Genomic DNA, 27,463 nt, shown 5'->3' with positions numbered 1-27,463 from the left:
AAAACCATGACCTAAGCCAAAGGCATATGCTTAACCAAATGAGCTACCCAGGTGCCCTCAAGTAATTTTTTTTTAAATTAAAATTAAAAAAAAAGAGCACTGATTTCTCAGTATGAAACAAGCAGGCCATCATTATTAATAAGTAGTGCATTGCTTTCAGTAGTTATATTGACAGAAGCAAGAATTGAGAGCTAATGATGGAGACTAAAAACCTGTCAACATAGCTGAAGATGAAAATATGTAGCCACTGGGAATAATTTGGTGTTGGGAGTAAACAATCCAAGATGTGCGAATTAGCAGCTCAAGAGCATCACTACATTAGATCTTATTAACTATTCTTCACTGTGAACATGAGTTGCCAAGGAAACTGAATATTAAAATACCCTGTTGAAGGGCATCTGGGTGGCTCAGTTGGTTGAACATCTACCTTCGGCTCAGGTTATGATCATAGGGTTCCTAGATTGGCCCTGCTTTGGGCTCCCTTTTCAGTGGGGAGTCTGCTTCTCCCTCTTCCTCTGCCCTTGGTTCGTGCTTTCTCACCTCTCTCTCTCTCACAAAACACACACACACACACGTATGTGTATATAATACCTGTTGGTAAGAATGAGCAGAGACAAACACACATACCACTGGTGGCAATATATAACCAAAGCCTTGAAAATGCACAAACTTTCTGGCCAAGTAGTCATCTTAACAAATTTATCTTAGGGGTGCCTGGGTGGCTCAGTCAGTTAAACTACTAACTGTTGATTTTGGTTCAGTAATGGTCTCAGGGTCATAAGATCAAGCCCCAAGTTGGGCTTCATACGTGACAGAGTCTGCTTGAGGATTCTCTCTCTTCATCTGCCCCTCTCCTTGCTTATGCACACACGCTTTCTAACAGACAAATAAATCTGTTTAAAAAGTGTCCCTAATTAGGTATGTGGAACTATTTATGGTTGAAATGATAGAATACCTACAATTTGTTTCAAAAAAAATACATACAACTCTTAAACTCCTTCATCTATTTCACCCAACCTGCCACCCACCTCCCCTCTGGCAACTATGAGTTTGTCTCTGTATTTAAGAGTCTGTTTTTTTGTCTTTTTTCTTTGTTCATTTGTTTTATTTCTTAAATTCCATATATGAGTGAAGTCATATGGTATTTGTTTTTCTTTGCCTTAATCTTACTTTGTGTAAAATAAAAAATTATAAAAATTTATTTAAGCATACTGGGTGTCATATGGAAGTACTGAATCACTGTGTTGTATACCTGAAACTAATGTAACACTGTATGTTAACTATACTGGAATTTTAAAGTTTATTTAAGCTAAATAAAATATTGTCACTTTCACCCATAATATGAATGAGAAAGAGACAAAGCTGAGTTTGGAAAAAAAAAAAATACAGGAGAGTGGGAAAATGGATGGAAGTGAAATGAAACCATGAAACAAACTGGGCATGAGCTGATCACTGTTGCAGCTGGGTGATTGGTACATGAATATTCATTATGCAATTCTTTTTTTTTTTCTTTTTTAAAGATTTTATCTATTCATTCATGAGAGACACACAGAGAGAGAGGGCAGAGACACAGGCAGAGGGAGAAGCAGGCTCCATGCAAGAAGAGCCCAACGTGGGACTCAATCCCAGGACTCCAGGATCATGCCCCGGGCTAAAGGCAGGCACTAAACTGCTGAGCCACCCAGGGATCCCTTGCAATTCTATTTTTTATATTTAAAATTATTTATAATAAAAAATGTTTTAAATTATGATATAGACTAGATATATTACATTAAGGAATGTTAATTGATTTAGGCATCATAATGATATTGTCATTTTTCATTTTTAAAGATTTTATTTATTTATTCATGAGAGACACAGAGAGAGAGAGGCAGAAACATACGCAGAGGGAGAAGCAGGCTCCATGTAGGGAGCCCGATGCAGGACTCAATCCCCAGGCTCCAGGATCACGCCCTGAGCCAAAGGCAGATGCCCAACTGCTGAGCCACTCAGGCATCCCTCGTTTTTTTTAATTCCTATTTTTTAGAGAGACACTCAATTATTTAACAGATGAAAATTTTCAAATACCTGTAACCTTTCTGACTCAGTTGTGGGAACATCAAAACAAACACCCTAAAAGCAAAATGAAAACATTTTTATTCAAATGCAAACCAGTTAATTTTTTACCAGTACACTAATAGTTGCTAATTATATAGTAGGTACAAAAAAAAAAAAAAAGATAAGGTGTGCCCTATGAATGTTTATAAGATTAAAACAGCTAACATATAATAATGCATGACACAGAGTAGCTGCTTATTGTATTTTCTAAATCTGAAAAGTAAACTAATAGGAATCTACTACTACTATTACTAAGAATCTAGAGTATTCTCTAGAAAAGTTCTTGTAGACACTGTAATGCTTAATAATATATAAATCCCTTGAAAAATTTAGTGCCAAAAAGTTTCTATTTTAAAGAGGTGTAGTGTTTATCAGACAGTAAGAATGATGTAACCCAGGATGTTTCTTCTTTGGTCCTGGTTGCTAATAAATTAAAAGTTAATTTAATTCTCAAGTACGACAACTAGTTTGGCCTAAGGATCTTGTTATATTTTCTCTCCTTTCCATAATTTTTCTGAATGAGTGTATTTGTCTCATACTTGCCACAAAACTTGATGGTAATAGTAAACTTTGAGATGAAAATAAACAATCAAATTAATAAATTCTAGGCTAGAATAAACCCATATAGTAAAGTTAGATGAATAAATATAACATCTTCTCTAAAACCATTAAAGAAACAAAATCATTAAGATTAGAGATGTTTTTAACTTTGCTACTTCAAAAATGATACTTAATTTATTTCATTATCCTCATTAACAACCAACAGGCCCCTCTAAAGTCAATATTGCCTATTCTCTAATATTAATAGAGCTGTTTAGCTATTGAAATTGTAAGCTAGTTAGTCATGAAGTAAAACACCACATGCAACCACACACAATCTGTATACAGGAGCAGAAACTTAGGTAACTTAGATAACTATTACACAAACTAAGCAAAATGACTTACAGCTTTCTAGAGGAACGGGTTATTTACATAAGTCCCCAAATTCACAACTGGAAACACACTATCACACAGAGAAAACTGTATTATTCATCCCATTAGACTTCAAAAAAAGAAAGAAGGAACAAAATCTGATCTTTAAAAACATTTACAGTAGTTGATTATAAAAGCTTTTTATTTTAATTCTAGAAAAACCTACCATATTTCCTTTTAGGAGGCACATTCTGGTAATTTGGGACACAGCATTACTACTCAGCTTTCTGTTAAGTTCTTTCCATGCACAGCTGACATCCTGTATTTCTTCTGGGCTTTCCAGAGTCATGGTGACAAATCCCTTAAGAAATAAAAGTCACATCATCTTTGAAAAAAAAAAAAAGCAGCAGCAGCAGGACAATGAAGTTCTAACTCTGCAGCCCTTAATGACTTCACTGTACATTTCTCATGAACCATTAGTATAACATGGCTGCTAAAAAAAAACTTCTTTAAAACCATATTAATAGAAGACTAACGTTTACAGATCATTGAAAAAAACATTCTTTGTATTTCTGTAAAGACTACGTATTTAATTCTAACTATCATGCTTTGAGAAATAAACTACAGCATCAGAGAAAAAGATAAAGTAATAAAGAACAAAGGAAATGCTGAAAGAGTCAAAGTTAGCTTGGGGTAAAACAAGAGGACATTTAATCTCTCTAAACTTTTGAAGAACTATCGTATAACCAAAAATTACTTGTTCTATAAAACTTCACTGGACTGCAAAAGGATCAACATGAAGACAATATAAGGAGGGATTCATCTAATAATTTTGTTTTTGGGGGCACCTGGGTAGCTCAGTGGTTGAGCGTCTGCCTTCGGCTCAGGTTGTGATCCTGGGGTCTTCTATGTCTCTGCCTCTCTGTGGGCCTCATAAATAAATAAATAAATAAATAAATAAATAAATAAATAAATAAATAAATAAATAAATAAATAAAATATTTTAAAAATATAATATATTTTTTAAGTTAGCTCTATGCCTAACACGGGGCTTGAACTCACAAACCTGGGATCAAGAGCTGTATGCTCTACTGACTGAGCCAGTCAGGTGCCCCTCATCTAACAAATATCTAATGAGTGTCCCCTACGTATGTGCCAGAGACTGTAGAGATTCAGCAGTAAGTAGTCCTTTCTCTCATGTGGGTTACATTCTAGTGTTGGGGGTGGGCATGGTGGGGACAAGGTGGGGTAGACTGTAAACAAATAAGCAAATACATAAAATGCCAAACAGTAATAAGCATCATGAAGAAAAATAAAGCAGGGCAAGGGAATAGAGTTTAAAGGGAAAGGTAAGCTATTTTAGACAGGGTGATTAGGAAAGACCTCTCTAATATGCTGATATTTGGATACCTAAATAAGGTGAAGGAGGAAGCCATGTGGTAAAAAGAACGAATATCTGAAACAGTGCAAGTGCAAAGGTCCTGTGCAGGAGGTTTATGTTTGAGTAACAAGTAGGTTAGGGTAGCTAAAACAACCAAGGATAGAGTGGTAAGAAATGGGTCAAAGAAGTACCAAGGGGAAGACCTTGTAGGACACTGATGATAAAGACTTTGGATTTTGGTTTAACTATAAAAGAAATTTCAAACCCATTAATAAACAGCTTCTGAAGTATTTAATGAGAAGTTAGATGACCCATCTGCCAAAGAGGGATTCTTTTATTAGGTAAGGGCTGGGAATAAATGATCTCTTAGGTACTCCTGAGCTCTAAAGGCTATCTTATTATTTTCCTAAAAGATATGGTTTAAGTATTTTCTTAAGAAGTATTTGGTGGTCGGGGGGGTGGTGGTGGGCACCTGAGTGGCTCAGTTGGTTAAGTATCTGCCTTCGGCTCAGGTCATGATTTCAGGGTCTTGGGATTAAACCCCACATTGGGCTCCCTGCTCAGTGGGGAGTCTGCTTCTCCCTCTCCCCCCACTCATGTTCTCCCTCTCAAATAAATAAATAAAACCTTAAAAAAAAAACAAACAAAATAAAGATACACAGTGCAGTGGGCGGGGGGCGGCGCGGCTGGATGGCTCAGTCAGTTAAGATATCCAACTCTTGGGATCCCTGGGTGGCTCAGCGGTTTAGCGCCTGCCTTTGGCCCAGGGCGTGATCCTGGAGTCCGGGGATCAAGTACCACATCGGACTCCCAGCATGGAGCCTGCTTCTCCCTCCTCCTGTGTCTCTGTCTCTCTCTCTCTCTCTCTCTATCATAAATAAGTAAATAAATCTTAAAAAAAAAAAAAAAAAAAAAAGATATCCAACTCTTGGTTCTGGCTCAGGCCCTGGTCTTGGGATCATGAGACAGAGCCCTAGATCAGGCTCTGCACTGAGTGTGTAGGCTGCTCGGGATCCTCCCTCTCTCCCACTGCTCACACTCTCTCTTTTATTCTACCTCCTTATTCTACCATAACTTCATGTGTTGGGGGGGGGTGGACACATGAAGGAAGTTACTCCCAGCAAAATGACATTTCACTAAACTGTTAACACTTGCCAGATTGAAAACATCACACACCCCAGATGTACTCATTTATATTACACCAAATAGTCGCATGCAAGTTTACCAACCCTGATCTTTTTGTTCTCCTCTCCTACCAGCTCTCTTTCTCCCAATTTCTCTGTCCCCACCCAGACATCAGGGAAATTTCTTGCTGAGATGTCCTGTCATCCAGGGACTCTCTTCACTTATACCATGATGAGTAATAAATCTTTGAACTACTTGCAACCAATGGGTCTGGTGTGGTTTGTTTTGACATCTGATACTGACCCAGCAGGGGTCTGAGTCAGATGGTGTCAACACGACACACACACCCCATCCCCATGCACATATCCCCTCCACATATACAGGCAATCCTTACTTTGCATGGTAATGTGTTAAGTGCACAGAATCTAAGCTCTGATTTGCATGGTTCCATGGCAACTTGCAAAATAAAGAATAGGATCTGGTGTGTTTCAGTTGATACAGTACTGTGCAGGGATGCCTGGGTGGTTCAGCAGTTGAGTGTCTGCCTTTGGCCCAGGGCGTGATCCTGGAATCCCGGGATCAAGTCCCACATCGGGCTTCCTGCATGGAGCCTGCTTCTCCCTCTGCCTATGTCTCTGCCTCTCTTTCTCTGTGTCTCTCATGAATAAATAAATAAAAATTTAAAAAACAACAACACAGTACTGAACAAAGTGAAAGTTTTCTGCTTTTCTTTCTAGATAGATGGATTATTTATGGTTCAATGTTAATCTTTTCTCAACCATATTAGGATTTTCTCACAGATTTCTACCTTATCAGAGGTGATCAAAGATCGTGGTTCAAAACTTGATGCACCAGAGATGTGGGCTAATGCTGCAGCCAATGCATCCACTGCCCCTTTCTCTTCTATCAGTCTCTGAGCTGATGGTCGGAAAAAATCAACAGCAGCATAAGAAACGGAAGCCAGAGACCTATGGTTTAAAAATAGTAAATTTTCTTGGTCAAGATAAATGTAAAAAATTAAAGATAAGAGAATGAATGGGAAAAGAAAGAGCAACGTTTTCGTATTTTAATATAACTAAAAGTCTGCTGGTAAAACTGGTGATTAAGTTTTCTGATATTTGAACTAGGAGAGCTTAAAGATGAATAGCCTAATACAAAAGAAAAACTTATTCAGCAAGGTCAGAAAGCATACCTGATGGCATCCATGCTTTTAGATTTAACTAAATCCATTGTAGAAGGAACACCTACACGTTTAAAAGTAATTCCCTGAAAATGAAAGAATTACATTAAAGAAAAATGGAAGTCTTTACAATTAATTCCTAAATTCATATAGTTTGTTGAATTTCCATTTCTTGGACTTAAAGATTTCCAAGCCCCAGTAGATCAAAAGACCTGCTTTTTCTAACAAATCAATTACAAATTCTAGGAAGAGAAAAAAAAAATTTAATTGCTCTTAGTTACAATCATGAAATTTCACTTGCAAAATAAAGCTGATTCCAAAAAAGGAAATAAGATGCTGATTACCTCTATCAACTTTTTTTATTACCCTATCTCATTTCACAAACTAGGTGAAATAGTGTTTAAAACACGAATCATGAAAACAGGGAAAAATGTAAAATACCACACACAAAAAAATACAGGCCACAAAAATTGTATATAATTTCTTATAGAAACTGGCCATTGTATCATTATTCAATAAAACTTAACAAATACACCAAGACTATGGCACAGTCACCCTTTTACAAAGCTGGACTATGAGATACTGAAATCACAATACACTTCTGATTTTAGAATCAAGGGAGAAATTCAAGGGAAAAATGAGAAAGTCAGCTCTTCTGTCTTCACAATAAAAGCTGTATCAAAACAAAGTCTTAAAAAAAAAAAAAAAAAAAAACCAAAGTCTTGCAGCTCATATAAATTTAGCTCTCCACATGCTTCACATCCAAATGCAGCTTAAACTGAGAAAAGTTATAAGGATCTATTTGTGAGAACAAATATAAAAAGTGCTCTTTTCTATGGCACCGTTTAGATAATAAGTCTGAAATAATTTAACTGTACTTACTGCTTTTTGCTCCACATATCTTAGTTGACCTCTTTCTCTTGGTTGATAAAAACATATGCAAATCCCTGTCCGGCCAGCTCTACCTGTGCGTCCAGAACGATGAATATAGGACTCAACATCCTGAAAATAAAAGAGGCAATACTTTTTTAAAAATCTAGCAAAAAAAAAAAAAGAAATCTGACAAGTTACACAGTCATTGCAACATCCAAATAATAAAGCTAACAATAGCAAAACTACTAGTATCAATAATAATATTTTTATTTCAATCTATTGCTCTTTCAACAACCCAAAGAACTTTTACACTAAAATTTTTTAATAAAAGGAATAGCAGTTAAAATCTTTTTATCCACCTCATCCCAGGGCTCTTTATGTGACAATTTTTTATAATCCCCTTGTATGATTCCATGCTTCAATTCCAAATAAAGAAGTGAATCATTTGCTAAGGCATCAGATTCTGGCCACTTTAACACTGCATTAATAAATTTAAAAAAAAGGCTAACAGCAAGAACAGATAACATATTTTTCATATCCCAAGCAATATCTTATAAATAAAATGGCAATTTACACAGCTATTCTTGTATTCCCTAAATAAAATCTTATTTCTTACCTGGGGAGGAGAACTTTGAATCACTAGGTCAACCTCAGGAATGTCCAAACCACGAGCAGCCACATTGGTTGCCACCAAAACTTTAAAACTACCTTCTCTGAAGCCTTTCAGTGTAATTTCTCTTTGTGACTGTGCAATGTCTCCATGTAAACACTGGGCATTCTATTTGAAAAAAGGAAAAGGTACAACTCACACTTGGAATTGATAGCACCCTAACATAACACCATGCAGTCTGTGTTATTTTTAAATTTTTTTTTTTTTTTTTTTTTAAGTAATCTCTATACCCAACATGGGACTCAAATGTTTGGAGTCCAAAATCTAGAATCGGATGTTCCACTGACTGAGCCAAACCAGGTGCCCCAATGTTCTTATTTTCTGATCATTATAGCAATGCATGTTTATTATTCAAAAAGATCAAACATAAAAAAAAAAAAAAAAAAAAAAAAAAAGATCAAACATTACAGAAAATATCTAACACAAAATGTAAAAGCTTTCCTTAAAATTAGCCTCCTAATAATTCACTAACAGTTTGGTGACTATTACTCCAGGTATTTTTTTTTTTAAGATTTTTTTTTTTTTTCATGAGAGAGACAGAGAGAAGCAGAGACACAGGCAGAGGGAGAAGCAGATTCCTCGCAGGGAGCCCAATGCGGGACTTGATTCCCAGACCCAGGATCATGCCCTGAGCCAATAGCAGACACTCAACTGCTGGCCACCCAGGTGTCCCCTACTCCAGATATTAAAAAACAAAAACCAGATAAAAAAAACCCACCCACACACAATCCACACGAAACAGCATACACTGTAATTTTATGTATTTACTTATAAAATGGGATCATACCATATAATAGCACTGTTTTGAAGCCTGCTCTACAAATTTTCTTAGCCATTTTTCCACATCTATAGATATAACTCTACTTCATTTTTTTAAACTATATGATTTCATCATATGGATGTAGTACCATTTATTTCAGCAATATCCTACTGATGACCATTTGAGTCATATCTAAGTTTTCACCTTTAGGAACAATACCAGAAGAAACAACATTGTACTTATGTCTCTGGACCCCTCAGTATATGTGTATTTCAGTAGGACACATATCTAGAAGGTGAATTTCTGGGTCAAAAATTATGAATATTTAACATTTTAACAGTGACTGCAAAACTGTGTTGTAAGAAGAGGTTTTGGGGAAAGGGGCACAGTGGCTGGCTCAGCGGCAAGAGCATGCAACTCTCAATCTCAGGGTCATGAGTTCGAGCACCATGTTGAGTACAGAGATTATGTAAATAAATACATTAATAAAAAAGGTTGCGCCCATTTACTCTTCAACATTTATGAGTCTTTGTTTCATCTTACCCTACATACTCCATATATTATGAATCATTATAACCTTTGCGAAGCTAAAGAGGCAAAAATGATTTCCTAATGTTGTTTTAATTTACATTTCTGTAATATTTAGCAAAGCTGAACCTATTTTTATACAATTTATATATTATCTTCTATTCTGAAAATAATTTTCCTGTTATAAACAAATTTTCTGGTATTCTAGCCACTATTAAAATTCAAAAGTTTGGGGGGATCCCTGGGTGGCTCGGGGATTTGGCGCCTGCCTTTGGCCCAGGGTGTGATCCTGGGGTCCCGGGATCGAGTCCCACGTCAGGCTCCCTGCATGGAGCCTGCTTCTCCCTCCTCCTGTGTCTCTGCTTCTCTCTCTATATATATATATCTATCATAAATACATACATACATACATACATAAATCTTAAAAAAAAATTCAAATGTTCAGGCAGCCCAGGTGGCTCAGTGGTTTAGCGCTGCCTTCAGCCCAGGGCCTGATCCTGGAGACCCGGGACTGAGTCCCATGTCAGGCTCCCTGCATGGAGCCTGCTTCTTCCTCTGCTGCTCTCGCTTTCTCTCTCTGTGCTTCTCGTGAATAAATAAAAAACAAAATCTTATAAATAAATAAATAAATAAATAAATAAATAAATAAATAAATAAATAAATAAAATTCAAAGGTTCAGGGGAGCTTGCGTGGCACAGCTGGCTGAGTGGCTGACTCTTGGTTTCCACTCAGGTCATGATCTCAGGGTCCTGTGGTTAAGCCCCACATCAGGCTCTGTGCTCAGCGCAGTCTGCTTGAGACTCTTTCTCCCTCTTATTCTGCCCTTCCTCCCTGCTTGTTCTCTCTAAAATAAATAAAATCTCTAAAAATTTTTTTTTAATTCTTTAAAAGTTCATAACAATGATTTAACCCTTACCGTACCCAAACCTTAGTAACTAAGCCTAATGCATTCATAAGTGAATTCACCAAGTACTTGTTATGTACCAGATTCTGGAACAATCATAAAGAAACAACCCTGGAAGAGTCAAGTTGACAGGCATTCTCACTACAGTATGGTATGTACTATAACCAGGTGCAGAGTGCTACTGGAATACTTAAGAGGGAAACTTTGTTTAAGGGGAAGGCAGCACTGAAGGTGAGACCTGACAGATAATAAGGAACTAGTAGGTAAAAAGGAGCCCAGGAGAGGCTCGATCCCACCACCCTGAGATCATGACCTGAGCTGAAATCAAGAGCTGGATGCTTAACCAACTGACCAACCAATTGCCCCATTAATATCACTTTTTAAAAGGGAAACATGGGCAAAGAAACATTAAGTGACTTGCTCAAGGTTACACAGCAAGTAATACAACTGGGATTTAAACCCTAATATGTTCTACTCCAAAGTCTGTGATATTAATCACTACGCTCACGAAGAATACACTGAGTGAGAAGAAACAAATACAGAGGTTAGATCTGTGAGGAATGCCAGGATTTAAAGTTTGAACAAGAAAGTCAGCAAGGCAAGTTCTCCCTATGAGATAAAACAATAACTTCTGCAACACTGCTGCTGCTGAGTATTCTAAAGCAGTGACAGGAGGGGTGCCTGGGTTGCTCAGTTAAGCATCTGCCTTTGGCTCAGGTCATGATCCCAGAGTCCCAGGATGGAGCTCCAAGTCAGGCACCCTGCTTCTTCTCCCCCTGCCCCTCTCCCTGCTCATGCTCTTCTCTCAAATAAATAAGTAAAATCTTTTCTAAAATTAAAAAATAAAGAAGTAACAAGAAAGGTAGAAAGGTAAATCAACTACCCTCTATCACTGTCACTATTTAGCATCCATGTATACTGTATACAAAACTAAAACTATATAGTTAGTTAAAATGATGGGAAAGATGTTGACAGCACAGTCTTTGAACTTCCACTTCTCACATAAAAACAGAGCAATTAGGATAGTAAACTTAAAAATCCACAGACATCTACAACAAAAAAGACAAGTATTTTCACGATTTTCAAAACATGAGCAGGTAGGGACAAGACCTGTATATATGGCGGGGGGCGGGGGGTGTTTCCTGCTCCTAAGAACACATACTCCTCGAAAAGCACAATGGGCCAATTTGAGGATAGCAGTTGAAACTAGGAGCGTTTTTGTACATGGAAGGGTGACTGTGAGGATCGAGAGGTAAGGTCTGAAGGAAGCTGGAGAAGTCTGGACCCTTATGAACTTTCAAAACTAACAAGTCAGTGCTTCCTTGCCAGAACAAAAAGGCTCACAGTGAGGAGAAAGAGCTGGAGCTAGGATCCAAACTGAGGATGCCAGGGATCACAGAAGCAAAGGAACAGAAGATTCAGAGAAAAGTGAGGGAAAAGACAGCCAGAGCTCACAAAGCAGGAGATTTTTTTTAAAAACAGCTTTATTGAGATATAATTTACACACCAAACACTAACAGAAGAAGTAGCTCTAGACCTGTGAGGCTTGAAAACTATTCTGACCCAAGCCTCCCCATTTAAAGTTCATAAAGATTAACCTCACCCAAGGGGTGTCTGGCTGGCTTAGTCAGTAGAGCATGTGATTCCTGATCTTAGGGTTGTGAGTTTGAGCCCCAAGTTGAGTGTAGAGATTATTTAAAAATCAAATCTTAAAAGATTAATTTCACCTAAAAATGAGGAACACAAAAGATCAGTTTCCAACACACACACACAGAAATCCAATTAAAAAATGGGCAGAAGACATGAACATATATACAGATGTTCAACAGATACATGAAAAGATGCTTAATGTCACTCACCACCAGGGAGATGCAAGTCAACATTACAATGAGATATCACCTGTCAGAATGGCTAAAATCAAAAACAAAGAAACGGCAAGTATGGGGAGGATGTACAGAAAATGGAACCCTTGTGTTACACTATTAGTGGGAACACAAATTGGCACAGCCATTGTGGAAAACAGTATAGAGGTTCCCCAAAAAGTTAAAAATAGAACTACCCTATGATCCAGTAATTGCACTACTGGATATTCACCTCAAAAATACAAAACACTAATTCAAAGGGATACATGCATCCTTATGTTTACTGCAGCACTATTTACAACAGCCAAACCATGGAAGCAGCCCAAGTGTCCACTGACAGATGAATAAATAAAGAAGATATGGTATGCATATACAATAAAGTATTACTTAGCCATAAAAAAAAGAACGAAATCTTGTTGCCATTTGCAACATGGTGGAGTAGAGAGCATAATGCTAAATGAAATAAGTCAGAGAAGGACAAAAATGATTTTACTCATACATGGAATTTAAGAAACAAAACAAACGAACAAAGGAAAAAACAAAAAAGGGAGAAAGATAAACCAATAAACACACTCTTACCTATAGTTAAGAGAGAACAAACAGATGGTCACCAGAGGGGAAGACAGAGGGGTGAAACAGGTGATGTGGATTAAAAAGTACACTCATCATGATGAGCACACGAAGTAATGTATAGAATTGGTGAATCACTTTACTGTATACCTAGAACTAATATAACACTGTATGTTAACTATACTGGAATTGGGATGCCTGGGTGGCTCAACGGTTGAGTGCCTCCCTTCCGCTCAGGGCGTGATCCTGGCAGGGAGCCTGCTTCTCCCTCCACCTTTGTCTCTACCTGTCTCTCTCTGTGTCTCTCATGAATAAATAAATAAATTAAAAAAAAAAAACTATACTGGAATTAAGCTGAAAAACTTAAAAAAAATCGCAGTTGAATCCCACAAAAAGTAATCAGAGACAGAAAAAAATAGGCAGAATAATAAACCCATAAATCATGAAAGAACTCTAGAAAGGCATGCCCACAAAGCAAATGAAAAGTATAGCATTATATTTCTGAATAAGCCAAGAGGAATTTTTTAAGATTTTATTTCTTTGGGAGACAGAGAGAGAGACTGCACAAGCAGGGAGATGCAGAGGAAGAGGGAGAAGCAGGCTCTTCGCTGAGCAGGGAGCCTGATGCAGGGCTTGATCCCAGAACCCTGGGATCATGACCCAAGCTGAAGGCAGACGCTTAACAGACTGAGTCACCCAGGCACCCTAAGCTAAGAGAAATTTTTAAATGATAAATGAAAAAAACAAGAAAAGTCAAAATGAGAAAAACAAAAAAAATGAGGTGAAATGACTCAACAAAGAAGTAGAAATAAAGACTTTTCACAAATGATGACTTTATCGGAGTGAATACAAGATTGAACAAACATTAAGAACTAATGCTTTAGGGGATCCCTGGGTGGCTCAGCGGTTTAGCGCCACCTTCGGCCCAGGGCGTGATCCTGGAGACCCGGGATCGAGTCCCACGTCACGCTCCCTGCATGGAGCCTGCTTCTCCCTCTGCCTGTGTCTCTGCCTCTCTCTCTCTCATGAATGAATAAATAAAATCTTAAAAAAAAAAAAAAAGAACTAATGCCTTAAAAATAGGAAATCTTGAGAAAGTGAAATAAAGAGATGAAAGGGATTTGAGATAAGGTAACAAAGAGAGGAAGAAAAAGAAATCAACATGCACAAAGAGTTCCTAAAGAAAAAAAGAAAAAAAGCAATCAAACCAAATACCAAAATATTATAATTCAAGATAATTTTGCCGAAATATTAAAGAATATATTTGAAGCTACAGTGCACCTGCAAAAAATGACCATGAACATGCCAAATAACATTCTAATAAAATAGTGCGGAGCCTAATGTGGGGCTCTTTCTCACAACCACATAAGATAGAACCTGAGCAGAAACCAAGAGTCAGATGCTTAACCAACTGAGCCACCCAGGCGCCCCTGATTTTTAAAGAAAAATTTAAAAAATCTTTTGCCTAAAGGCAAAATCTCTTTTAAAAAAAATTTATTTATTTATTCATAAGAGATACAGAGAGAGAGAGAGAGAGAGAGAGGCAGAGACACAGGCAGAGGGAGAAGCAGACTCCATGAAGGGAGCCTGACACAGAACTCCATCCCGGGTCTCCAGGATCAGGCCCTGGGCCGCCTTCAGCTAAACCGCTGAGCCACCCGGGCTGCCCAAGGCAAAATCTTACAAGGAAACAAAATCAGACTGGAATGAAACTTTTTATAAAATGCTTTACTCAAAAAACAATGGCAAATATATTTAAGATATTGAAGGTAAGAAAATATGAACCAAGAATTTTAATATCCAGCCCAATGATTTTTGGGTATATATTTACAAACATGCCATTATCAACAGGCAGTATGATTTCCATAGCCCTTCTTCAGGAATCTACTGAGTAACAAGTCACCAACAACACAAATGATTGGACAGACATTGACATAGATTGATAGCATTACTATCAATGGATGTTAATTAGTATCAAAAAAAGAGCAAGAACTACACATTATATACATCTATGACCTAGTTTTGCCCTAAATAAACAAACGAACTTGAATTTTCAGGAAATACAGAAAACAGAGGAACATGTTAAATGATTCCACAAGGAAGTAATACTCTAGACTATGAAAACTTGGTTTCTTAAACAATTTTAAAAAGTTACGAGAAAAAAACAGATGAGGAAGGAATCCACATATTAAAGAGATTTAATGAAATCATACAATTTATGAATTTTATTTGGATCCAGATTCAAGACAAAAACTGTAAAAGAAAAAAGCAGTCATGAGGCAACTGACGATCTGAACACTGACATTTGAAGATATTACTTGCTGTTAATTTTTAAATGTGGTATTGAGTTTAAAAAAAACCTATTCTTTTCTTTTAGGGACATATACCCAAATATTTATGGATGTAATATGTTAACTAGGGTTTTTATCAGAATAATTCAGGAGCAGGAAGTGAGTGGGCATATGGACGAAGTAAGGTAATTGTTGCAACTGGAGTTTGAATACACAGGGGCTCATTACACTGTCAACTTTTGTATATATTTAAAATTTTCTATTATAAAAAGTTAAAAGAAAAAAGAGATATGGCCTTAGTATTCTGATCCATTCATTCAATAAATAATTGTAATTCATTTTATAACACAGCTTTAAAATATTACCTCCTCTTACCCATAGAAACTTATTTTGTTCCAACCTTTATATTTTCAAGATAACATTATGCAAAAAAGTCTTCTTGTAAAAATGGGTAGACTTCTATCCTGACTTAAAAGATCATGATAGACTGGCTACAGCTTCCTTCTCAATTAGACTCAATTCTAAAAATGACTATCTTGAGGCACCTGGGTGGCTCAGTTGGTTAAGCAGAGTCTGACTCTTGATTTCAGCTCAGGTCATGATCTCAGGTCGTGAGATCAAGCCCCAAGTTGGGCTCCACACCGGGCATAGGGCCTGCTTGGGATTCTCTATCTCACTCCATGTTCTCTCCCCTCTCTCTTCTCTCTCAAAAACAAACAAAACAAAACAAAAAAACTATCAAACCTAGCTCGCAATGGACAGTATTTTTATTCATTGAGTCAACCCTATAATGTCAATTAGAGAAAGCGTGAGAGAAGACTTACCTGTTTTATGTGTGGATTCATGGCCATTTCAGTTACATTCTTTTTGGTCTCACAGAAAATAATAGCCCGCCCTTCAGACCCACTGTAGACTTGAAGAACGTCTCCAATAACTGCTGGCCTCTGAGACCAATGGCACTGGATGGCCAAATGCTTTGAGGAAAGAAAATACCAAGTATCTGTTTCATTAAAATTAGTGAAAAAGATTTCTCTTGTATATTTTTTTCTACCTGTTCAAGAATTGGTCTTTTTGGCACACAATAAGACAATTCTCCCCAACTCCATTTAAAAACAATATACAAATGGCCATCAATAGGTGAAAGGATAAACAAATTGTAGTATATTTATACAATGTAATACTATTCCATAATTAAAAGGACTACTTACACATGCAACCATATGGATTAATCTCAAAACATATGTTAGGTAAGTGAAGCCTTACAGAAAGAGAATACACACAGTAGGATTTCATTTATATCAAGTTCTAGAATAGGCAAAACTAACATATAGTAGGAAAAAAATCAGAACAATAGTGCCTGGGTGGCTCAATCAGTTAAGCGGCCAATTCTTGACCTTACCTCAGGTCTCAATCACAGGGTTATGAATTTAAGCCCCACATTTTTAAATAGGCTCTACGCCCACTTAAAAAAATAAAAGGAAAGGGACGCCTGGGTGGCTCAGTGGTTGAGCGCCTCCCTTCCACCCAGGGCGTGATCTGATCCTGGAGTCCCGGGATTGAGTCCCACATCAGGCTCCCTCCATGGAGCCTGCTTCTCCCTCTGCCTATGTCTCTGCCTCTCTCTGTGTCTCTCATGAATAAACAGATAAAATCTTAAATAAATAAATGAAAAAAATCAGGATAGTGGCTATCCCTGGATGGGGGACTTGACTGAACGGGGCACGAGGCAAATTTTTGGGATGATGGTAATATTTGTTTTGTAGGGGCTTGGGTTATACACATGTATAAATTTGTCAAAACTAAACAAATGTACTTAAAATTCTGGGCTTTTTGTATGTAAATCTTACCTTTAAAAATTATATTTGATGACCCTCAAAACCCAACACAAAAAAGTCACATATTGTATGATTCCATTTCTTTGAAGTATCCAAGATACCAAGTTAAGTCCCTAGGGACAGAAACATTGGCAATGCGGGGGCTAGGAAATGAGAAAATGGGGAGGAACTAACTGCTTCATTGTTACAGAGTTTCCTTTAGGGGTGATGGAGTGATCCCGGGGTCCTGGAATCAAGCCCCCTTGTTGGGTTTTCTGCTCAGCAGGGAGTCTGCTTCTCTCTCTCTCTCTCCTTCTGCCCCTCCCCATTGTTTGTTCTCTCTCAGATCTTAAAAAAAAAATTGTAAATATTGAACTCTAGTTAACAATACGTCTGCTAAAGTACTTATGAGGAACTGTGCTCATTACTGTAATATGAAAGGAATCAAAAAATAAAATGGATATAAAGATAGGTAGATATGTGATAAATATAGTAAAATATTAACAGTAGGATCTAACTGGTGGCTATATGAGTATTCCCTTTTGACTTTTCAGTTTTTGAAAATTTTCATGATAAAATGTTAGGGGAGGGGTGCTGGGCTGGTTCAATTGATGGAGCATGCAATTCTTGATTTTGAGGTTGTGAGTTTGAGCCCCATGTTGGGTATAGAGATTACTTAAAAAATAAAATCTCTAAGGGGCACCTGGATGGCTCAGTCAGTTAAGCATCTGCTTTCAGCTCAGGTCATGATCCCAGGGTCCTGAGATCAAGCCAGGTAGAGCCAGGCAGCCCTATCCCAGATAAGCTAGGAGTCTGTTTATCCCTCTCCTTTTGCCTCTCCCCCTGCTTGTGTGCCCTGTGTCAAGCTTGGTGCTCAATGCAGAGTCCGCTTGTGACTCTCTCTTCCGCTGCCTCTTTCCCTACCCTGTGCGCTCATGTGTTCTCTCAAATCTTAAAAAAAAAAAAAAAAAAAATTATTTTGAGAATTTTCTTGGTATAGGGAATAAGATGGAGATCTAACTTTTTCACCTAAGCTTTAACATATTACCCCCACACTGTTCTCTTCAAATTGATATAAACTGCCTCCTTTGTCCCTTTATACAATACTTTAAGTCTATCTCTACAGCTGCTTGTGTATCACCTGTTAGGACTTGTCTGTCAACATACTTTTCCTCTCCAACTTATTCTATTCTACTGCTCAGCCTCAGACCATAGAAGTACACAGGTATCTTACTGACTAAAGGCAGAAAGGAAAGATGTAGCCTGAACTAGTACCCAAAATTTAAATTTAGCTTCAACAAATTTCAAATACCAACTAAAAGCTACAATCTATCATGCTGGAAAGCTACTTACTTCCACAGTAGTTGCAGCCTTTTGAGTCATTTTTCCAACAAGGTCAACCTGTTCGTATCTGGATTTCATGTATTTTTTTGCAACTTTGTATACCCACTGTGGGCAAGTTGCAGAAAAAAGTAAAGTCTGAGGATTGTCTTCAGAATCTCAAATAAACAAAAAGAAATCAAATGCTTTCTTAATATCCATGATGTAGTCAGATTTTGAAAATCCCCCCACAAACTTCAAAGAAATAATAAAAATTTCAAAATTTGGGGTAAATTTTGAACATACAAACTAATTATAATTATTAAAACCTTCAATTTTCAAAACTGGGGGAAAATATGAAGAAAACTGAACTCAGAAAAAAGGTGAGAATTTAAGGAGTGACAATGAGCAAAGAAATCAGTAAAATGAGTTAGTAAATCTAACCACTGACTATAATTGCTAACGTTTTTATTTTGAATTAGGATATACCAGTTTTGTAGGATTCATGGATAATATCTTCAACTTGTTCAGCAAAACCTAAATCTAACATTTGATCCACTTCATCAAGCACAACATGGCGCAGTTTAGAAAGATCTAATCGGCCGCTCTGCAGATGGTCTTTGATACGACCAGGAGTCCCCACCAAGATGTCAATACCATTTCGAATATGATTAACTGTGAGAGGAGAGAAATATCAGTAATACATAAAAATCAAATATACATTTTCACACCATTTCTTCAGATTTAAGTAACAAATACAGCTTTGCACTACTATGAGACATATTTACTCACTTTGGCTTTGATAGGATGTTCCACCATAAAAACATGCCACACTGAGTTTCCTAGTGATATCTTTGAAGTCTTTGGCTACTTGGTTTGCCAGTTCCCTTGTAGGAGCCAAAACAAGAACCTAAGCAAGAGGTTTAAAAAATAAAAAGATACTTTTCTAAAGACATCTAAATCCAAACTGAGAAGGCTTTTTTTTAAGTGCATTTAAAACTAGGAATCTCAACATTAAAGTCATAATATTTAAAGACAGAGTACACACACACAAATTAATTTAAAAAAAATAGAGACAGCACAAATGACAACTAGAACAATAGCTTATATTTATAATACCCTCCCCTCTTCCTTCAGGTGTCTTTTCAAAATTCACTTTCTCAATGAGGTTTTTAACCCTCCTTTCATATGCGTCACACTATTCCTTTAATTACTTCTCTTTAGCATTTATGTCATATAAAATATTTCTATTTTACTTATCCATTTATTGTCTATCTTACCCACTAAAATATTAGTTCCATGAAAGCAGGGATTTATATTAATTTAAGTTACTGTATTCCTTATACTTCAAACAGTGCCTGGCACAGAACTAGTGCTTTATGAGAATTATATAATTCAATCCTCACAAAAACTCTGTGAGGTGACATTATCCTAATTTTACAGATGAGGAACCTAATTATTAAAGAAGTTAAGAGTTTTGCCCAAGATCAAACAGCTAGAAGTAGTGGAGCTGGAATCTCCAATAATGTCCTTCTAGCATAAAAGCTTTTTAAGGCAGTATTAGAAATGTGTCCTATTTTCTATTACTTGCAGTCTTTCCTAATTTCACCTAAGAATCAAAACTCTCTAAAAAAAGGTTTTTCCTAAAAAAAAAATTAAAAATAAAAAAGGTTTATCCTGTTGGCCAACCTATTCCAAGACCATTATGTCTTAATTACACTCATATATGAATTTACTTGCATAGTGCAATACCATTTAGGAGTCTCAAAGAACAAATTACTTTTACTCACATATCTGTTCAAATACTGATACTGATATTTTTCTTCTTCACTTTATTGACCTTAAAGTGACTATAGGTTCTGAAAACACCAAATTTTAGGCTAGTATTTCACTAGGTCCTCTCTGTTCTCTACTACTTATAAATTAAGACAGATCTCCAGTACCTCAATAACATAGGGTCTAGCAAAATCATTTCTTTAATCTCTTCGTAAAAAGTCAACCAGTGAAACAAATGATATTATTAACTGAATGACTAAATAAATGAATACCTCTTTAGCAAATTCATTGTTTAAAAGCAAAGATCAAGACTGAAAAAAAAAAAGAAGAAAGGTCACTAAATATACTCACTATACATATACCTAAAATTAGGCATGCTGGCTTCATAACATACACTTATCGAAGACATCTATGGATCCATATACATTACATTCATATGCAATACCTACACTTCATTCAGCTTTACTTGAGATTTATGTTAAAAATCAACTAATTTTTGCTGTCGGACCTAAATTTTTACTTTGTGCCACAGAGCTACTTTTCTATCTTGGGGATACTTGAATTTTAGATCAGTATACTCTTCTTTCCCTTTTCATTAGAGTATTATTTAAACCTTTTATTCCCTATAATGGTTACCTTTGGTGAGCGGCTTTTTTTAATTGTCTCTTGATTTCTTTGGAGTCTTTCAATCAAGGGGATGGCAAAAGAAAATGTCTTCCCTGTTCCTGTCCGTGCTTGAGCAATTAAATCTTTTCCTTCATATACAGGACCAAAGGTCTTAACTTGAATAGGAAAGAGATATGATACCCCTCGACCTGTAAAATGAGATTTCATTGAAATATATTTAAGACTAAAATTAGGAAAAAATATTTTTATTTGAAAATGACAATCCAGATTCCTCAATGTCAGCCTAAAAATACACCACCTAGTGATATTTACAGTTATTCCTACCCCAAAGAGGAATTTAAAAAATTGGTCTGAAATCTTTGACAAATACATACAATTATTTAAAGTTAAAAACTGGTCAGAGTACCAAAAAGGATGATGTAGAAATAACTGCAATTAAAGAAGAGCTATTTCTCTTATACTTCCTATATTCTCCTTTTGGTCAGAAGAGGCAAAGATTTTTATAAAATCTAGTTGTAGATTTTCAGTTTTATTTCCATTAAAATTCATAGTACCTTTTAGAAGCTTTATTGTCTCTTCAGAAATAGGGAAATTGGAGAAGGCTCCTTCTTTCTGTTCACGTGTTAGGGTCTGTCAAAATGAAATCAAAGTTCTAACTAATATAGTTCATATTCAGCTAGATATTTAGAATCTTATTCATTTACCTTTTTTTGTTTGTTTTACTGAATGAGCTAGCAAATCAACTTTAGTTAGTAGGCAAAAAGCGTATAGATTAACTTACACAATAAATTAGTGGAAAATCCTTTTAATTTCAAAAGTATCCCTTTAAATAGCAAGTTTACTCAATACACTCTCCCACAGTACATTTATTTTTTTTTTCTTTTTCCTTTTTTTTAGGAGTGGGGGGAGGAGGGGAACAGGGAGAGGGAAGTAGAAAGAATCTTAAGAAAGGCTCCATGCCCAGTGCAGAGCCAGACGCCAGGCTCAATCACACAACTCATGAGATCATGACATGAGCCAAAATCAAGAGTTGGACACTTAACCGACTGAGCCACCCAGGCGCCTCTCCCACAGTACATTTTAAAATGATTAACTCACACATAAAACTCCCTTTGGAAATATATCTACTACATAAAAATCAAAATATATTTTCCATTTGATTGAGACATTACAGAAGAGCTATTTGATCATCTAAGTCATATTCATAGATACAGACAATATTCATTACAAGGGCTAACAGAAGCCTATAAATCAGCCTCAAAAAATTACACAATGAGGAAAGTAAATCATTTCTAAAAATAAATGTTAAAAAGTCATTCTATGGCTCTAAAAAGCATGTTTTAGGTCACCAAAACAAAGAAAGGTTCCTATAAGCTGGAAAATTTCTTTAACACGTATATACAGGTTAGCATGACATAATTAACATCTATTGAAAACTTTATGTACTACTCACTGTGTATATAGAACAAAGACAATATAGCTACCTGTCAACTTTATTATTGGTATGTTTAAAGAAAGTAGTTCCAAAACCATACACAATAGCAGTTTTCAAACAGAGAACCAGATAAAAGACACAATATCAAACTGAAATTGTAAACCATTTAAGCAAGCTTCAAGACTATTATCTTTTTAAGATTAAAAGAAAAAATTTTATTACAAAAATAATACATTTTCATTGCAGAAAAGAAGCCACATATGAACAGAAATAAAACTATAATCCAGTCAGCTAAAGCCACATTCGAAACAAACACTCCTCTAAAGCTTACTCTATGTATGTATAAATTTATTTATTTAAAAGTAATCTCTACACCCAACATGGGGCTCAAACTCATGATCCTGAGATTAAATCACATGCTCTACCAACTGGGCCAGCCAGGCACTCCTAAATTTTTTTAAATAAAAATAAGGTAATACTGTATATACTGTTTTGTAATATACTTTTCCCATTTAATAAGATATACTGAATACCTTTTAATAAGTTTTTATTTTTTAATTTTTTTCAGTAGGCTCCATGCCCAACATAGGGCTTGAACTCATGACCCTGAGATCAAGAGCTACATGCCCTACTGACTGGGCCAGCCAGGTGCACCCTGAATACCTTTTTAACATTCTTCTACAACTTTTAGGATAGATGTCATCTATTGCATAGATACAGCATATTTTCTAAAACCAAATGCCTACGATCAGACATTTAGGATGCATAAATTTTTCACTATTATCAATAACACAGTGATAAGAGTCTCGTAAATCCCTGTACACTTCATGATTATCTCCTTAGGAGGACAAATACCTAAAAGTAGAATTCCTGAACCTGAATGTGATCTAAAACAAAATAATAATTAAGCCTATTATAATAGAGTATTGTACCAGGTAAAATCCCAACAGAGCATTATACCAGGTAAAATCCCAACAGAGCAAAAGCAACCCTGTACATTCTGCTACTAGCAATACAAATTTGTAGGGCCTTATTTAGATCAACTCTCTAACATATGTGCTTCCTGACAAATATCAAATTCACAAATTAAAAAAAAACACCATATTTTAAGGCAAAAATTCAACATGATTTCCCAAAGTTCTCCGAAGATTACACATTAAATTAGGCTCAGATGTATTTAAATTATCGGCAACCATCAGATTTTAAAATATAAAGAATTATTAACTACCAAGAATTATTAAGACTATCAAAGTTGTTTCTTTCAGAGGACCTGAGTCCTGACAATTTATGGTATCGAGGAAAATCTATGAATTCTGCTAGAGGAAAACTGCAAGAATAAATTGAATAAATTCTGCCCAAGAAAATATCTACTCTTACAGGTATAGGCAAAAGCAGTAACTCCAGTAATGCAAATTCTATACTAAGTATGTTTCCTACACCTCCCAAAAAGTTGATATCCAGGAGAACAGACTTCTTCAGATCATTTTTATGTTTCATTGTTTAAAAATATGTAAACAGCTTTAAGATTGAGTTACAACAAGATCTAAAGATAACTTAAAGTTGCTATTGTTACGGAAGCAGAAAAAGCAGAAGGCAAAATACACAAAGTCAAGAGGCTTTATGTACCTTGTTTCAGGAAGTCAGATGTCAATTCATGAGTACTGGTAGGGACTGAAATAACCATAAGAAATGCAGGAAGGTAACCATCAATAAGCAATTTGGAAAAACTATTTAGGGACCCAAATGTACAGGAAAGGTTTACATTTAACCACCCCTCCCCACCTCCACCCAAAGAAAAAGGCAATATAATGACAAAAGCAAGGGACAAAGAAAAAGGCTCCTCAGGTTTCAGCTGTACAGACTCCTCTGTCCAACTGAGGGTATTGGACACTAAGCAGAAAACATTATGGAATCAATTCTAAATAGTCTAAAAAAATCAAATTAGCCTGTATTTCAAGGATAATGGCAAATGCAAAACAAAAAGTATCCATACCTCCTCTAGTTTATTATCACTTGATTTATGAGTAGAACTATCTAAGGATGACACTCGCTTTGATTTTTTTTCATATTCATCAATATCTCCATTTGACAGATCTTTTCTTCTTGACTTATGAGATTTAGAAAATTCATCTGAAAGTCTATTATTACATCCTTCTTCAGTGTCTCCATTTAACTTCTCTTTCATTTTAGCTTTTTTGGGCTTAGGAGCATCCAAGTTATCTGCAACACCATTTTCTCTTGTTTCCGATTTCTCATCTGAGTCATAATGGTGCCTTGATTTCCTTCTATCACTCTGTGAAAAACAAAAAAACAGTGACAAGAGGGTCACAAGATCTCTTCTTAAGACTCTAGAGAACTTAGAGTGTAACTCCCCAACCAGCAAAGCTCAATCTATCATCACCTTGAAAAGTTACTGGGTAGAAATCCAGACTGGTTGCTAATGCAGAGCCTAAGTTTCACCTCTTGCTTTCTTTCTTATCCCCTTTCTTGCATTCTCAAGACTTAGCCTCTAACCCCTCTCTGATCCCATTACATGATTTAAGGGAAATCAAAATAGCTCCTTTCAGAAAAAGATGAGAACCCAAGATTTATAAATTAAAAAGCAAAGACCTCTAATATCTCCAAGAGAAAAAAAAAAGTTAATATTATTGAGTACCTACCCAGCATTGTGTAATGTGTTTTCGGCTTGTTTAAATCTTCATAACAACCCTATAAGGGAAGTACAGGTCCATAATCCCTTATCCGAAATTCCGATATCCATAAAGCTCTGAAAACCGAAAGTTTTTTGGTAACTTATTTGGAGACAAAACCTTACCTAACCTGAACTCACTTGGTGGAAAAATTTGACTCGAACTGATGTGAGGCTATTTATAACCTTTATTTATTCCACTTAGTATGCATATTCATATTTGATATTAATTTAAGGTGTTTGATTATTGGTTGGGGGCCCCAAACCCTACTGCGGTGTTAGCCTTCTAAAAATCCCCAAGGATTTTGGATAAGGGATAGCGAACCTGTATTACCTTTGCCATTTTACTGATGTGGAAACAGAAGTTCTTAGCAGTAAGTAACTTGCCAAAGACTCACATGCAGGATTTCCTTCAAGTGGAAGTGCTAGTAATCAAGCTCTGTCAGATTTGAAAGCCCATGCTCTTTTCATACCATGCTTCCTCTTTGAACTTTGATAATTAACAGGTTAAAGAATAAACAAACCAAACAAAACTGTATAATTCACAAAGTTCCAACTGTTATACTCCCGTGGAAAGGCAAGTATATTAGTAATGCTCAAAACATTAAAAAAAAAATTTTTTAGTTAATAGAACTTAAAAAAAAGACTACTCTGCAACTTTATTTTTATTATTTTTTAAAAGATTTTTATTTATTTATTCATGAGAGACACAGAGAGAGAGGCAGAGACACAGGCAGAGAGAGAAGCAGGCTCTATGCAGGGAGCCTGATGTGGAACTCGATCCTGGGACTCTGGGATCACGCCCTGGGCTGAAGGCGGTGCTTAACCGCTGAGCCACCCAGGCGTCCCTACAACTTTAGTTTTAAAATGTCTAAATGGTGACCAGTGTTTTAATATTTGCAAGCAGCAAGAAATTATTTGGCAATTTAACAGTTCGGAATTACTTGGTCAAATGTTCAAAATAAATTAGAAAGTAGTTATTAGTGACAGCAGAAACCATGAAACTGGAACATAAATTTTACAGAGTATTTTCACATACAATTTTCTCATGCAGAAAATGGAGGAGATGCTGTGAAAACAACAACGTGAAAATGCTTTGTAAACAGTAGAGCTTTACATTAACATAAGTTATGCAGTTACATGTTGTAACATTTGATTTTTCATTAACTGAACTAGCGCATATCCAATAAGTTCTCCCCAAACCAATAAGTTCTATAGAAAAGCAAGGTTATTTACAGAGCCAGCTTTGGGGTTAGAATCGCTTTGGAGCCCTGCACTTCAGGAAGATGAAGCAAGGTAAAGTGAGACCTCAAATCCAAGCCCAGCAATATCCCAAGGTGATGAAATATATCATTCCACATCAGATCCATAGAGAGTGCTTGACACTCTCCACTTTCTCAGCTTCCATGACACTCTATATTCCTTCCTTATCCTCTTACATCTACCGCTCCAATGGTTCCTCTCCCCCTTCTTTCTGTGGATGCTCCTTAAGTCTCTATTTTCTTGTATACTTTCAAATCATTTTCATGGCTTCAACAAATACTTCCATGCTTCTTCCGTCACCTGCACTCCAGGTTTGAGAACCTAAGGCTCAGTTCCATAGCTCCACATATTCAAAGCCAGTTACCTTCAACTCAATGCCAAATCACTACCTGAATGTTGTTTCTATTAGCTGATACTCCAATCTGCTTCCCAATCTTTAGTTATCTTTCATAGTTAGAGGAAAATCAACAAGCATTTCTGGAGGATCTACAATGCGAAAGCCACCAATTTACAAGAATGTGTTAATATGGATAAACAAATATATGGCCATCTCCCTCAAGAATCTTTGGAAACGGGAAAGACGCGCACTGGAAAAGTGAGCTAACTTTACAAAGAAGCACATAATAGATGCCAACCAAATGATAAAGACAGCACTGGAACAAGACTTCAAAGGAGAATGAGATTCCTGGAGGTGAACACTGAAGTGTTTAGAATAGACACATAAACTAAACCTTGACAGATATACGTAGGATTTGAATGCAAAAAGAGAGAGAAGTATTTGAGGAGCTAAAATTGCAATTGCTTGATGATTGCACTTACATAAGATTATCTAGAGAAGTCAAACACTACTTGCTATCTAGTGGCAGCAAGTAAAATGATTTCCAGGGATCAAGGAGAGAGAGCAATGGGAAGTTGGTGTTTAATGGGAACAGAGTTTCAGTCTAGAGGGTGAAAAAGTTCCAGAGATAAATGGTAGTGATAGCTACAGAACAATGTGAATGTACTTAATGCTACAAAACTTACACTTTAAGATAGTTAAAATAGTTAATTTTATGTCATGTAGATTTCACCATAATAAAAAAAAATAACTGGTTGACACCAATGGCAAAGTTTACGTTGGTGATAAAGTAGGAAAGGTAAGTTCTGCTTTCTAGAGCTATACAGAATTTTTTTTTTCCAAATGTCAGCCTTTAAATACCGCCTCCTCACCCACCTAAGGCCTTTTTTTTTTTTTTTTTAATTTTTTAAAAATTTTTTGGAGGGTTGGGATGAGAATTCTCTGCAACTCCTTTACAGGGTCCTTGAGGACAGGGACTTATTTGAACTTCTTGGTGCCAGCAAAGAGTGTGGCACAAATTAAGCTCCTTAAATACTTGTGGACTGAA

General features: G+C 36.3%; 1 protein-coding gene across 5 annotated transcripts in view; it reads right to left on the bottom strand.

The window, feature by feature from the left end:
• DDX50 (DExD-box helicase 50) overlaps positions 1–27,463 on the bottom strand; it is a 29,353-nt gene that overhangs the window by 1,114 nt on the left and 776 nt on the right. For 2 of the 5 annotated variants that reach the window (XM_038534151.1, XM_038534153.1), the window contains exons 2-15: positions 24,787–24,893; positions 24,120–24,419; positions 21,246–21,321; positions 20,701–20,879; positions 19,081–19,198; positions 18,778–18,963; positions 18,322–18,467; positions 15,979–16,128; positions 8,185–8,346; positions 7,578–7,697; positions 6,708–6,781; positions 6,324–6,483; positions 3,236–3,370; positions 2,068–2,112 (exon numbers count right to left, since the gene is read on the bottom strand). In XM_038534151.1, coding sequence (XP_038390079.1) covers positions 2,068–2,112; positions 3,236–3,370; positions 6,324–6,483; positions 6,708–6,781; positions 7,578–7,697; positions 8,185–8,346; positions 15,979–16,128; positions 18,322–18,467; positions 18,778–18,963; positions 19,081–19,198; positions 20,701–20,879; positions 21,246–21,321; positions 24,120–24,311 — 1,743 coding nt within the window. In that variant the 5' untranslated portion in view covers positions 24,312–24,419; positions 24,787–24,893. Of the gene's footprint in view, positions 1–2,067; positions 2,113–2,192; positions 3,101–3,235; positions 3,371–6,323; positions 6,484–6,707; positions 6,782–7,577; positions 7,698–8,184; positions 8,347–15,978; positions 16,129–18,321; positions 18,468–18,777; positions 18,964–19,080; positions 19,199–20,700; positions 20,880–21,245; positions 21,322–24,119; positions 24,420–24,786; positions 24,894–27,463 lie in introns of those variants that run through there. The other 3 variants (XM_038534152.1, XM_038534150.1, XM_038534154.1) reach the window with 3 other exon arrangements.

Source organism: Canis lupus, chromosome 4, assembly GCF_011100685.1.
Source record: "Canis lupus familiaris isolate Mischka breed German Shepherd chromosome 4, alternate assembly UU_Cfam_GSD_1.0, whole genome shotgun sequence".
Classification (NCBI taxonomy): Eukaryota; Metazoa; Chordata; class Mammalia; order Carnivora; family Canidae; genus Canis; species Canis lupus.
The sequence above is the reverse complement of the archived record's forward strand: the minus strand, read 5'-3'. Positions and strand labels throughout refer to the sequence as shown.